At 29.2% G+C, this 15,620-nt stretch overlaps 2 protein-coding genes across 2 annotated transcripts in view; one reads left to right on the top strand and one right to left on the bottom strand.

Moving 5' to 3' along the window:
* LOC114127068 (PCI domain-containing protein 2) overlaps positions 1-15,620 on the bottom strand; it is a 564,778-nt gene that overhangs the window by 391,549 nt on the left and 157,609 nt on the right. The window lies entirely within an intron of this gene.
* Positions 1-15,620, top strand: part of LOC114127066 (protein Skeletor, isoforms B/C) — a 32,422-nt gene that overhangs the window by 14,672 nt on the left and 2,130 nt on the right. Inside the window, exons 3-13 of the mRNA XM_027991180.2 lie at positions 632-704; positions 807-915; positions 2,196-2,358; positions 3,020-3,279; positions 11,143-11,242; positions 12,862-13,064; positions 13,534-13,732; positions 14,572-14,720; positions 14,795-14,963; positions 15,075-15,268; positions 15,384-15,611. Of these exons, the coding sequence (XP_027846981.2) occupies positions 632-704; positions 807-915; positions 2,196-2,358; positions 3,020-3,279; positions 11,143-11,242; positions 12,862-13,064; positions 13,534-13,732; positions 14,572-14,720; positions 14,795-14,963; positions 15,075-15,268; positions 15,384-15,611 (1,847 nt within the window). The remainder of the gene's footprint in view (positions 1-631; positions 705-806; positions 916-2,195; positions 2,359-3,019; positions 3,280-11,142; positions 11,243-12,861; positions 13,065-13,533; positions 13,733-14,571; positions 14,721-14,794; positions 14,964-15,074; positions 15,269-15,383; positions 15,612-15,620) is intronic.

Below are 15,620 nucleotides of genomic sequence, written 5' to 3'. Positions count from 1 at the left end.
ATCAAATAAAACCAATATTTAAATAAACTACTTTGATAAAATACGTATAAATAATAAAATCAAGTTTAAATTAGTGATCTACAGTATCTATTTAATCTATAAATAGAGAATTTAACTTTAAAAAAAGCTAATAGATTAATAAATTTAACTTCTTTGTTTTTGTATTCATGAAATATTATTTATATTTATATTTTTTTCAAGAGGGGAAAAATTCATCTACTATAGAATTATCTATTATTTTATAATAATTTTGATCATATATAAACTATTTAATTTAAAAACAACTGAAGTGTGATAACATATTATATATTGATTTAAATGTACTAGCTAATGAAATTTTCGAGCTCTACATATTTTAGTGGTGTCAATGATTGGAATTATTATATAGTATCCAATTTTCTATTACCTATAATTTATTCAACTGAAATACATTTATCAGTCAACAAATTTGAAATACTGGCAACAACAGTATATTATAATCTATGTATCGATCAAACTGGGGGATAAAACAATAATTTATATTTTATTAAATTAGATTCGGTTAGGTTCGATATAAATTTAAAAAAATCAAATAATATCAAATTTTAAATTCTACACAACAATAATAATATTATTGTATACGTGTTTTCAGCCGCATATTTTTACGGTTCCAATGGCAAACAACCCGGCATCAACGGATACAGGATTCGTGACGAGAAAGCAACGTGAGTATTATTATTATTATTATTATTATTATCATACACATTCTGCTCGCGTGAAAAAAAAACCCTTTTTATATTATATGAATTTATTTTTTCTCGCCACAGAACCAACCCGCTGAAACGGTACAGAAACGAACACTTGACAATCACTCTGCCGGAGGGTTTGACACTGCACGATATCAAGTGGTTTTACGTTTGGTGCGAAGACTTCTCGGTGAGTGCATATTACAGACGAAATAACGAGTTCGACCGCCACGTCTGTCGTCTGCCCAGTTTGGCGTATACTCAACTAACAGGAAGAGCTTTATTTATGCACATTTACACAAATTAATACTCGCACATGTCGCAGTAACGCGTGCGCACACGAACACGCACATTATATACACATGACACACGACACACATAACGTATACATTTTGTTGTATACGCGTATGTAAGTTTGGTATTCATATCGATATCATTTATTAGAGAAACCTCGTACTACACATTCTATATAGGTATACGGATCATAATATCGTGATAAAAACATATCCGTGGCGTTCGTTCGGTCCAAACGGCGTGTGTATAATATGCAAACGTATATTATACCTACGTATCTAACGGTAGCAGACGGTCCTGACCACTTTCTCCAGTTAATTCATACGCGTATATTATACGCGTGTGCTGCACTGCTATATTATCATCGTGTAAGGCCTCCGTAGTCGCCTTAATGAAACCAAATCATAAAAACAACTTGAAAACACTCGGTCGTAATTGTGCTTTCTCGGTCACTTGTTTAATTCGCCATTCCTGCAACTCTTAACAACCGTCAAACAACTAGCAGGTTATATATTATATTGTATTACGACGAAAAAAAAGAAAAAGTAATAAACAAAATTAAAATGCCGTGTGCCGTGTGCATTATTATTTTTTTACTATTTCTAATGTCGAGTCCGTGTCGTCTGTAGAAAGGTGTGTTAATAAATCGCTTTACCTTCGACCTTCTGACGGCCATCGCCGACGGCTGGCTCCAAAATAATTATACGAGCACTTAACAGTGCAACGCCGCATTTAATAACGAATATTTAGATTCAACGTCGTTTTGTGTTATAATAATCTGTATACTTTCGATTGATTCCTATCTAATAAACGATTATATACTTCATAATGTGTTATCGAACAGTTGATTAAAATTATTATACAATAATAATATAATAGTATCATCATTACAGTCTTTAATTATAATATATACATCATAGGTCTTTTAAACAAAATTGAAAATATTTTAATATTGTATACAATATTCTAATTTCTAACCATCAAAATGGTTAGAATCGTGGATATTTCTTTTTTATTGATACTTCATTATTTCATAGATAGGTAATTTATTATTACAACTTTGAAAACCTGTATGATTTATATTTTTGATATTTAATACCTATAGAAATAATCATGCATTCGTGTTACAATAATATAATGTCTTATTAATCTCATTCAATAATTATATTTTAAAAGGTTAACTTTGGAGACGTAAAAATTCCTTACAATCTGGATTACCCGAAACCTCAAAAAATCGACGGTTTGTCCGGAATCCACGGAGTTTCTTCAGAAAACATAGTTGTAGTTGATGCACAAACATTACTGATACCAGCATTTTCCTATGATGGCGAAGCACCAGGTAACGATCAACAATATTACAATAATTAATAATTATTGACATAGAATTATTAGTTTTAAATTTTTCCTCATCTTGACATAAATGAGTTTACTTTTAATACTCAGAAAATTTAAATATAAAATAATTTAATTTATTTTTATGACCTTATAAAATCTTTTGATATAATTTATATTTTAGTAATATTAAATGTTTAACTATAATGTAGTTATACACTGTTATATTAACATAAAAAGTAAATTAAAATTTTAAAACTGTAGGTATTTTAATCTTTTTTTCATAATTTCATATTGCCATTGCAAAGAAAAAGAACAACCCACAGTTCATAGCATGGTCACGCATTAAGCTTTTTGTTTAAACTTTAAACATTTAAAAAAATTACTATTGTGTGACTTTTACTGTACAATATTTAAAACTTTCATGTATTTTATTGAAACGATCCAAGTGTACAATACTCAGTAAAAGAAGATAGAATGTGTTTCCAAATGTTTTTGCTCGAAAAAATATCAGTTGCCAAGTATGAGATCCTATTATGAAAAGTTGTTTTTGCTGTTGAAGTACATATACTCGTATTTTATTCTTTTCTAAAAAATAAAAATAAATAAATAATATACCACATATAGTGTTTAAAAGTTAACTTGGACCATAACGATTTTATTTTTAGATGCCAAGTTTTGGGTGGGCGCTGGCGACAAACCGACTCCTCAGGGCATTAGGGTGGCGGATGAGAATGGAAAAGAAGTGCCTTTGCGTCGATATGATCGTAAGACTATCGTATTAACGTTACCGGGTGATCTTACCATATTCGATATTGGTCATTTCGGTATATGGTGTGAGGCTTTCACAGTGGACTTTGGCCATGTGACCGTGCCGTCAGTTCTTAGCGTACCTCCATCACTGAAAATGCTTGGAGTGTTGCCACAGGTTAGTACACAAGTTATTATAATAATTTATTGTTGTATGATTCACGGGAATAGTGTATTCGGCGAACATTCGTGCGGTGTTGTTCTCCGCAGAAATGAAATAAATTTAGATGCTAATAAGATATGCATGCAAATATATTATGTTGTACTAGAGTGGAGTATTGATAGAATTTTTTTTTAACATATCTTCAACTGATTTCAATTTTCCAACTAAATATGGAAATATTTCGTATATATCTACTACCTAGTTGTATATTATAAAAAACAATTATTTAAACCACAATATTATAAGTGAAGGAAACTAAGCATCATACTTATTTATTAAAAATATATTAAGTATCTTAAAATTTAAATAATATGAAAATTATTTTTCAAATCATAATAACATGAATAATCCAAAATATAAATCTAAACTCAAACATTCTAACGTATAATTTTACAACCATGATAATAAACCATGAGTGTGAAATAGTCTTAATGATATAGTATATAATACTATACTATTTTAACAACGTATTAAAAGTAATTTGAAAATTAATAGTAAAATAGAAACAATAATACTCAATTTTACTAGTCGGTTTATATTTAAGTATACGTAAAACGCTTTTACGTTGTAGCAACATAATGCTTAATGCGAACAGAAGTATTAACTGTAAAAGTGTAAACGTTAAACATATTATATAAAAACGATTTCAAATGTATTTTTAAATTATCATTGTTACTTGTTTATAATATTTATGTTATATATACCCAAGTACTTACATTTATCGTATCATATTTTAGTATTTGCGAGTTAAGTCCACGAAATATATTTATTATTTATATAATATATATACATAACTATATACTATGTGTCTATACTATCCATTAACATATTATAACGTCACTACGTGACTTACAAATATACCTACTTACAGACTATAGTGAGGATTGATGTTATAGAATAATAAAATAATAAATGTACTCAGTATTGTATAATGCACCTATTTATACCTACAGCATATAATATTATTATAGTAGGTACATAAATCTTTGTATATACATGTTTATGTTTAATTAGGGTTGAGTGAGGTACAAAAAATGTTTATTAAAACACAAAACACTATGAATAATATTCATATTTAAAACCTAAATATAAAATACCCGTTTTAAAACTACTGTAAAAACTTAAGTACTCATAATATTTTTAATGTTTTGAAAAAATATACATAAACCACGGTCCTCAATACGATAATATGATTCATAAACGTATATGAAGAGTGAAAATTTAAGTATTTTTTGAATGAAGTAAATACGTGGATGCGAAAATTCTGCTGTGCCTACAGCAGTTATCAGATATATATCAGAGAAAAAAAATAGAAGATAATAATAATATGATCTAATAATGAATGAATTTCTGTTTCTCCTCTCAACCGAAAATATATTGTCCTCTCGTTAACGAATATTCGCCAAATTACACGCGTGAATTGTACGTCACCGGCGCCGACACCTAGCCGATCCACCACCCGTTGCAGCTGCAGCGATTGCAGGCGCTGATCGAAACGCATTCCGTTGTCCGTGTTGCAGAAGCCGAAGGTGCCGACAAATCCAACCGCGGCGGCTGTAACGGGTCTGCAGCAGCAACAGCAGCAGCAGCAGACGACGACCCGTAAATCCGCAGAGACCGCGCACATCCACCACCCGCTGCCGGCTACCACGTATAGGCCGGTCGCCAAACTTCCGGTCCGACCGCCACAAAAAATCTAAACACCAACCGGATATGGCGCGTATAATATGACGTGATACATTATTATTATGGACATCGATATTTTGTCGTCCAAGTCATAACCACGCCCCGCGACCGTCCGCGATCGACGCAACGTTACGCATTATTATTATTATTATCATTATTATTACATTATATGAATTTACGAAATGATCTGTTAACGAATTATTAATCAATCTATCTGTAACATAATATAATATTATACGAATCTTCAATAATAACCTAAGCCTTGGTACAGTATACCTACCTAAACACGTACATTTATTGTTTCGAGTTGCGTTTTCGCAGCATAGCCGCGGTCATCGGTAACGCGTCTTTACTCTCGTTATCAGGACGAGACGGAATACAAACGGATTGCTCATAATAACATATTCATGTACCTAAAACACGTACGTTTAGAAATCTATATGTATACCAGCAGTTATGCCATTATAATATAATATACTCAACGCCAGTCTTGCGTTTTATTTCGTTTGATAATTATTATTAACGCCGACTACACCGTTAGCAGGATGAACAATTATACTTATAATTGTAGAAGTGCTGAATTCAAAACAAGTATAATATGTTGTACCTACGTTCGTTCTAACTTACTTATAAATCATGAGTTATTATCATAAAAAATATTCAGTTGTTTAGTATTTAGATACTGCACGTTCATTATTGCAGTACTAATCTTGGATTTTTTGTAACTTCCATAATACATTCTAAAGTACATCTTTATTGTAATAACAATTTTTGAATATAATAATAAAATACTTAAAAATAATATACAATTGTTTAACAAGTATTACCAACAATACTAATAAAGGCAGAAATAAATTTAAATTCAACATTTAAACATTTTTGATAAATAAGTGCTGAAGTTATATGTATTTATATTAATGATATAATTTATCACCGATAAATTAACATTGGTAACAACTATGTAAACTTTCAGTTTTATGTGTTTTTCTTTCAAGTGTAGTGAATATAAAACATTAAAGCACAAGTACATTATTTTATCCATAAAATTATGTATTTAAACTTTTATTTGATGTAAACTTTAAAAAATGGTGTACTCAATGTCTGGATAAGAAATTATGTTTATTGTTTATAATATGCAATTATAAAATATAAACAGTAAAATTTTGTTAAATTTATGGATTCAACATTAATAATATTATACAGGTATTCAAAATAACTTTATCCTTGGACTTAATCTCTTAACATTGCGTGATTTGTATGCAAATATTTAATTTTATAAGTTATCGGTAATTTAAATATTAAAAAAATACCATTTAAGTAATATTTATTACTTGTAAACCATCCCTTAGACGTCGATAAATAGGTATCTCCGACATAATAATCATATATTATTATTTAACGCAATACATAAAAATCTAATATATAATCGACTTTATATAGCTTACTAACAATATAACAAAAATCAATATTTACGACTGTTATTTACTATCATGCGACGATTTAATTCGATTTGATTTACTATTATAAGGACGATTTTTATACAGATTTAAAAATTTACATGATATTTCGTAATTTGAAAGGGTTGGAACATCAAAATAAGAGAAAATACAATATTGTTTAAAAATAAACTTAAAAGATTTAGTTCACTTTACTCCATTCTACCCAACATTAAATTTACTCCAAGTAACGTGCGTTATATTTATTAGATCCAGAATTTTACTATCAAATTAATGTGATTTAGTTTCAACTGTGGTTGATTTTCAAAACAAAAAGAGAAACAATACAAAGTCTTCACCCTACTGTATGACGTACACAATAATATTATCAGCTATATAGTGCATTACTCGATAAAGACGATATAGAGGGCATGTTTAAACAAACAAAAACTAAACGATACATCGATTAGCCTTACGCTTTTTGGCAAACAATATAAAAATCTATTTTTCACTGTCTACTAAAAGGATGTGGACGAAATAAAATAAAATATCCAACAAAACCCAGATAACTAGTCGAACTAATGCGTTTACGAAACTTAATATTTAAAAACTATTATTCTAAATATATTAGGTTCGTATTATATCATGTAATATGTGTAAGTCACTCTCAATTTTTGTTCCGAGCTTAATATTATGTTACGGACGCTAATATTTTGATCGTCGCCGCGATAATATGAGCAAGTCTCGTATAACATTTTCGACTATCAATAATCTTCGTTTACGTTTTTGTGACCCGCCAAAATATTTCCGGCATTCTAAACGATTCCATCCGGACCTAAATCCGCGATATAATATCGCAAACGTTTGGTTCCCGCGCTGTATCGTCAAACGCGGATAGATGATAATATTATATGTTTAAAATCAAATTTACAACGATCGTAACACCGCAAACAACGTCATAATAATAATAATATAATAATAACAACAATAATACGCAACACCGGTAAATTTTATTGTAATACAATAAGTTCAAGAAGTATACGTCGTTCGCGACGCCTCCGCGCGGCCGAGGGGTACGGCTGCGTTATCTACATAATATAGTAAGTTGTTATTATAATATTAGGTCGGTGAGCTCGATTATGACCGAGCAAAAGAACAAGAAGAAAATGAAGACGCCGCAACGACGACGACAACAACAATAATGATGATGATAATAATAATAAAATATAATATTATGTAGTGTTTCTGTCATTACGCAACGAGTCTTCTTCTTTCGATTTCCGTCGCGCACGAATTGTTTTCCAAACCGACCACGAAGACGACTCCGCGCGTACCGGTTACGACGACGGCGGCGGCGACCGATGACGCTTCTTTGCACCCGCCACCGCCGCTCGACTCCTACGCGCGCCCGACTAACCCCGTCGCATTACGCAATAATGCAATATTATACGATGAACGCCGCGCGCGGTCGTCGTCGTGTGTGACCTTTGAGCGAGACCAATTATTATTATTATTATTATTATAACAATCCGTCGTGTGAACTATTGTCTCGGCGACGCTACTACGACCGCGGCCTTTCTTTTCACGTCGAATCGCCATTTTAACGCGTTTTAAAAGTCATTTTGAAAAACGCTCTTTACTTGAAATTTGAAAATAATAATATTATTCGTCTACACGCGATCAACATGAGAATTTTTTAGTATCTCTGATGGTAACGGTAATAAATATCCATTAATTCTTGGTCTGCAGCCGTTGTCCGTCATTATCTAGAATCTTTGTCATTTAGATAAATTTGCGTTTCGACGAATCGCAAAACAAATAATTGTTCTCGAATACGGTAGTATTTATCATATTGACACAAAAAACGTATTTCCGCGAATAAAGATACACAAACCTATATTTTGTACAAGTTTTCTTTGAAGTGTTTTAACGACTACAGCGGCACGTCCGTCAATTACAACAGACTGAAATATTAATTCGTGTATTTAAATCGTAAATGTTATCAAAACGCGTACAGAAACGTAAGGTACTTGGGTACACTGATGACTTAAAGTTTAGCGAATTTCGACTTTTGACATCTGCTATACTAGCATAGTGTAGAGGACATTTTTCGCACGCTTGTTCTGAGCGAGCGAATGAAAAATCCTCATGCATACAAACGAGTTGTTCGTTTAGGACTTTTTAAATTGTTTTTTATTTTTTTTAACTACACTCATATAATATTGTATACGACCTTACGTCCTTACGCATACGCGTCTCACACGTTTTCAATAATACCGCATTTTCATTCGTCCGTCAACCGATATTAGATCGAATCATTATCACTGACTATATATGCATTTGTATGCGGATAGGTACGATGTTTTCAAAACGGCAATTGCGCTGTATTCAAACTCTTCAATTCGAACGAAATGTATTACTACCATTATATTATTGCTGGCTACAATGTTGTCGTTATGTATACCTAACTATTTTTATGGTATGTATTGCACAACACCACGAGGGCCGCCGTGGACGACCCGCAGAGAGAGCATTACGCTGTTTGCGAGAGAACAAAATATAAAGTATACATGTATAATAACAAACACCTTCACTATCCGCCGTCACGCGCCAACGTGGGATGCGTATAATAATATTATAATGAACGCATTCGATAAAACGAAATAAAAATACCTCCGCGTCAAGTATAATATATTACAATAAATAGTATCTACTGCGCCTGTATGTATAATATTATTTTATACTCGCTGTGCGATTGTAACACTAACCGACGGTTACAAATTCGTTTTTAAATTTTGATAGGTCTGTCAATGACTTGTAAGTTTGCATTCCAATCCAATAATGTAAGGCATAGTCACTGTAAAGTGCAAGGTATCGTGTCTTTTCTTCCCCCCTCTCACTCACTCTATCTATCTCTCTACTTTTTTTTTTTTTTTACTCCAATTTCAAGATTTTTTCTTTCAGCTCGGGTGTCCAATTACAAGCGCGCCTAACAATTTCAAGTAATCTATCAAAAAGTGTATACGTGTATATATATATATACTACTTTCTTTACAGTTTCTCTTTAAGCAACCGCCCATTATTAAACTAGATAAACTACGAGGTTTTAACTAGCATGCGTAGAAGAAAGGCAATAATCATTATTGCTTCGTATAATCTCTGTATACTTGTAGCTACTTCTTGTCTGACATATACACAATATTAATCATTATACATTATGGAGGTCGGTGTAATTCAAAAAGAGTACAGAGATAACAATTCTTTCAATTCCTATGACCAACAGACAACAGTGGTTATACATTGAATACAAATGAATAATTCAATTAAATAAACCCTTTTGCTCTAGATTGACAGATAGATAGATATATGTCTATGTATACTTAAAGCATTTTTACTTATTACCATTGACCAACGATTTAAAATTCAATATTCGCATACTTGTAAAATATTTGATTAAATTATTTCACCTTAAGAGTTGTGTAAGAAATTAAATTTATTTGAAATAATCTTGTAGTATTCATAACTTTTACGCAGTAAAAGAAAGATGGTTGTTTAAATTTCACTTTTATTCAAGTCAACATTTAATCTAAAAGATACCAACAAACACAAATTAGTTTATGCACCACTAAAGTTTCTTTGCAGTTGCCTTTTTCCTGGTTTCTATACTCGGTCAATAAACATTATTTTTATATTTCTTTGATATACTTTAGTCTTTTTTACGATCGTATTCAATTATAAACATTAAATAAATAATAATAAAAAGAAAAAACTAAATCTATAGAGAAATGGTTTCTAGAAATTAATTTCATACCTATATATTAGGTATGTTATATACAGTTTATCTATCTACACATAATAACTTGTAAACTTTAATAATAATGTTACACCTTATACCTCCTAATTTTATGGACGAAATAAGATGCTAAAGACAATGTAACACTTCTTTACTCAAAAAACATAGTAATTATTAACATAATTTGTATTTAAAAAACAAATTTAAATTCATTACACCATAATATTAACAAGCACAATATGATGAATTTTCTCTTAAATTGATTTAAGATTTTTTTTTTTTAATGCTGTTAATTGAACGAATTCAGTTAAATTGAAAATTCTACAGTTTTATAACGGTCGTAAAATGTTTTAGATATAAGGTAGATATAGGTCTTATAAATGCAATATGTAGGTAGACACACGTATACATTTACTATGAAAAATAATTAAACAATAAATTCAATTTTATCAACATATCTACTATTATACAGTTAAAAAATGTCAAAGTAGTATTACATATTTTATCATACAATAACGTATTATACTGCAGCTGTTATCCATAAAATATATTATACACAATTAAATATGTGCACTTTTAATACACAATCCATCAACTATGACATAGTTTATACAATAAACAATTCAAAAATAAATAAAAACAAATAATGCCCAACTAATACAATTAAATCTAAGAAATATTTGTTACCATAGTAACGATTATTAAATAGAAAAAAATATACGATGCTATACGATAATATACATGCTGTTATACGCATGGGGTAGAACATTCCATTATGATCTTTAATAATCATAACAATGTATGATTCATTTACATTATTCGTATTTAATTCATTATACATTAAAATATAATATTATTAATTGTTATGAATATATGATTTTCAACATCGTTATTTTGTTTTAGTCAAAATTAAACTGTGAAGTACTCCATGAACCTTTAGGATACGAAGTACGTTGGGCGATAGCAGGTGACAGCATTGTAGTTCAGCTGGTTGCTAAATTAGGTAAGCAATTTAAAATATGACATTGGGTGATGGAAATAATTAAATATATTATATACACATTATTTGCTTAAGTTTTTATTTTAATTTAAAATTGCATTCTATCAATTTTAATCGGTTTAAAAACTCGATTTTTTTTTAAGCTTTATAAGCTCCATAATTTTTTTAATTTTATAATAAGTTAATTTTTTTTTTTACAAGAGAATTATTTGAATCTCTAAAATACATAAATGTTATAGCGCATAAGTACCATGGTTCACACCACGCGGTGAAAAAATTAAACTGAATGATTATTATGTTAACATTTTTGAATTTCTTCTTATTAAAATAATTATAACTTAATGTATTTAATTTAATAGTTTTAAGTATTTAAACAATTTAGGTACTTTGCAGTTACAAAAGAAATAAACATTTCATACAAATACTAAAATAAAGAATATCGTCAGTATTTTATCTTGATTTTATGTATTATCAATTACTAATCTGGTTTCAACATAAATTTCAAAATATACATGTATAATGTATATGTATTATAATAAAGCCCAAAGGTTATATACAAAACTAGTACACTAAATTAAAATTGTTTTTAAATATTTTTCGTCACGCTTTTCAATACTAAATGTATCGTTGGTCTAATATTAATTATTACCTTACACAATCTTGACATATCACGAATTATTATTATTGCTTTAATCAACAATATTTCTCACAGTTTTCCTCCCAAAACTACTACATAATCAAATTTCACACATGATTTACTATTCTCACATAATGCACCTGGTTTCTTTTATTTATTGGGCAATTATTAATTATTATATGTTAATTCAGTAGAAGTTGAATAATAGTTTATTTTTATTATTTATTTTTAGTACCTTTAGTTATTAAAAATTAGTTTAAAACATTTATTATGAAATCTCATTTTAAATGAGAGTAAAATTTGTTAAGAAAAGTCATTATTGTAAAATGTAAAGTACCTAAAAAAGAGCCGCTTTTATAGATTTAATTTAATTAAAACATAAATTAACATTTATCCATCTTTTTTCTATACCTTATATGTTTAATGAAAAATAACCAAGAATATTAAATCTATTTATTTTTAATTACTTACCTTACAATAAATAATTTATCATTTGTTAATTAATTATATATAATAGTTAATATAATGTTATGCTTATTAGTAATCACAATAATGAATACAATTTAATGAAACTCTACACACTTTATTTGCTTTTATAGTATTTTTACAAATAATGAATTAATGAACAATCCGTACATTAATAAAATTAAAATTTTAAACAAACTGTGCCATGTAATATAATTGTGTACTTATAATATTAAGTAGGTAATAAAAAAGATTACATTTATATTGGATCTCCTTTTATCAATACAATTTTTTAAGAATAATATTGTATTGCAATGCACTATCTTATGATTATGGTTCAAAAAGACTGCTGAACTCGTATTTGTTTTTTATTTTATTTTTTATGCCTCCTTTTCCTACAATGTAATAATATTTTTATCCAACATAATTAAGTCTAAAATTCAATGTTTTTATTTTATTAATCATAATATTATAACTTAATACATTATATCAAAATTAACAATATACTGTTGATTTTTAGAAGTCAACCAATACATGTCTTTTGGTATATCTGGTTCACCTACATCAAATCGCATGGTTGGAGGTGACGTAGTTGTAGCCGGAGTAGATCAAACCACAATCAGTGGCTTTGCTCAAGATTATTACTTATTGGATAAATCACAGTGTATTGTACAACAAGATACTGGACAAGTCAGTGGCAGTTGTCCCGATTCTAATATTCAGGTATACAAATTGCTATTTGTTAAACATTTAACAAATTTAACACAATTTAATATTTGATGCTTTTTCAAGATGATTTATTTTATTTAAGTTCTTTAATCATTAGATAATAATGATAGTATTATACTTGTATTATGTATTTATGTGTATTATATTATGTAGGTATATCCATAATACATTTAGTTGTTGTTTGAGTGTAGTTTAAATTATTGAATACTATTAAAACATCAATTAAATAGATTAACTGATATTTTAGAATTTTCTAACTTTGATGAGCTTATTATGAATAACACTAAAATAAATATGGTTATTTTTTTAAATTATACATTATTTCAGGTAGTCTTTTAAGCGAGAAATAAATTAATAATTAATAATATGTTTATTATATTGAAAAATGTCCATGTGGATATTATTGCGGCACAAACAGATTTTTTAAAAACGATAAGACATTTAAATAAATGATATTTTCTAGGGTCCGGACGGTGAAAGTGTTCGTTTATTGAATGCCGCAATAGTCAATGGATATTCAATAGTCACATATCAGAGGCCATTAAAGTCAAAAGATAATCTTGACTTACCAATATTGACCAATAAAAGCCAGCCAATAATTTGGGCAGTCGGTCCTTTGAATGACAAACACGAGGTTTCATATCATCCGATATTCTCAAAAGGTATACATTTATTTAAAATATTATTTTTTTTATTAGTTTATTATGTTATTACTATTATTTAAACTATAAGTAACAATCATATTATAAAGATGTATCGATGAATATGATACATTCATATTCATACCCAATGAACTTCATTGTGTATTGTATACCTACCTATATTTATATTAGTGTATACACAGATAATCATAATATCATACATAGACGTCGAACATATTCAATAACCGTATTTCTATTGTTATACGCATACAAAGGATACATGTCGAGATTAGAACCGTCACTGTACCATATATAATATTTTTTATATAACATTATATTATTGTAGTCGCTAACAAATTAAATACGCCCATATTCCATATAAATTCTTGCAAAAAAAAAAATTTAATATTTGATTTATGTAGGTACCACATATTATTTTATTTAATACAAAAGTCTATGTTATTTTTAAAATCTTAATACACCATAGGCTGAAACGACCGAATTTATAAAATAATATATAATATGTCAAGGTATTATGCCCCATAAAGCCCACTAAAAACATCATAACTTCTTAGCTTATATTTCATACGTTCTTAATACTGTGACTTTAAATTTATACTTAAGTCTAGTGGTCTGTTTTATTTTTATGATAAAACATTATTCTTATTTTTCTTTTAGTTATAATAATTTTAATATTTTATAAACTGTATATATATATTAAGTTAATACAAATAAATAATAAACAATAAATAATAATTTTTGATATATTTTTGTTTATAATTTATTTCCAAAATTATAACTTATCAGTAAAAGGACTATGATTGTATACTATAGCTAATATGCTGTTTTATTTATTATAGAAACGATAAAAATTGATTTTGGCCGTTTACCAGAATGGAACTGTCCTATACCAGATACAGATACTAAATCGGTTGCCGTTCATAACGAAGTTACAACCGTAAAAAGTTCAGCAGATATTATAGCTACCAGCCAAAGTTCAATAAAAGAGGTTAATACGATTTTTCGTATATTATCTATTCCGATAGGTAAGCTTATCGTAAACGAGTATATTTTATTTTTCAGGTAACCCCTACAAAGAAAATTCGTCTACGTCCGGTTCCCAAACCCGCCCCAGTAGAAAAGAATGTTGCATGGGATATCCCAGCCATTCAATGTTACGAACCAGACGATGGTGTGTTCTACGCTCAAATGGGTCCTACGGGAGGAAAACATGGATATTCTGCTATTACAGGTCAGTTATTGCTTATCATTCAGATAAAAATACAAAAATTTATAAAACAAACTAAGCAGGTACTTATATTTATGAATTATAAGTGAATAACGTTTTATTTTATTTTTATAGGACACGTTGGATGGGGAATTTCATGGTACATAAATGGATTACTCATACCAGAAATAAATGTCGTTAGAGGACAAACATACACATTTGTAGTTGAAGGAGGATTAGATCCAGAAATACCAGCGAAATACCACCCATTTTATATTACTGACGATCCTGTTGGCGGATATGGTTACAAAACAGCCGAAGAAAGAGATGTAATTATTTTTTATTGCCCACATTAAAATCGTGCTTTCTTAAACATATTTACACTTGGTGTAAGTACAGTATTTATAGCTAATATTTTTATTAATTTTACCTTTCATTTGACAGAACATACGAATATTTGCTGGCGTAAGCGTTAGCAAATCAGGAGAAGTAATCCCAACAGGTATTGGTCGTTTGTGCAATTGGACTCCAGATCCACAACAGCCTTCTGCAGACGAATTTGTTTCTTTTGGAGCTTATCAAAGAACTCTAAGCCTGGCATGTGATAACGGAGATCCTGGAATAGTACAATGGACTCCGGATGCAGACACACCGGACACCGTTTATTACCACGTAATTCAT

The sequence above is a fragment of the Aphis gossypii genome, chromosome 1 (genome assembly GCF_020184175.1).
Source record: "Aphis gossypii isolate Hap1 chromosome 1, ASM2018417v2, whole genome shotgun sequence".
Taxonomy (NCBI): Eukaryota; Metazoa; Arthropoda; class Insecta; order Hemiptera; family Aphididae; genus Aphis; species Aphis gossypii.
The sequence above is the reverse complement of the archived record's forward strand: the minus strand, read 5'-3'. Positions and strand labels throughout refer to the sequence as shown.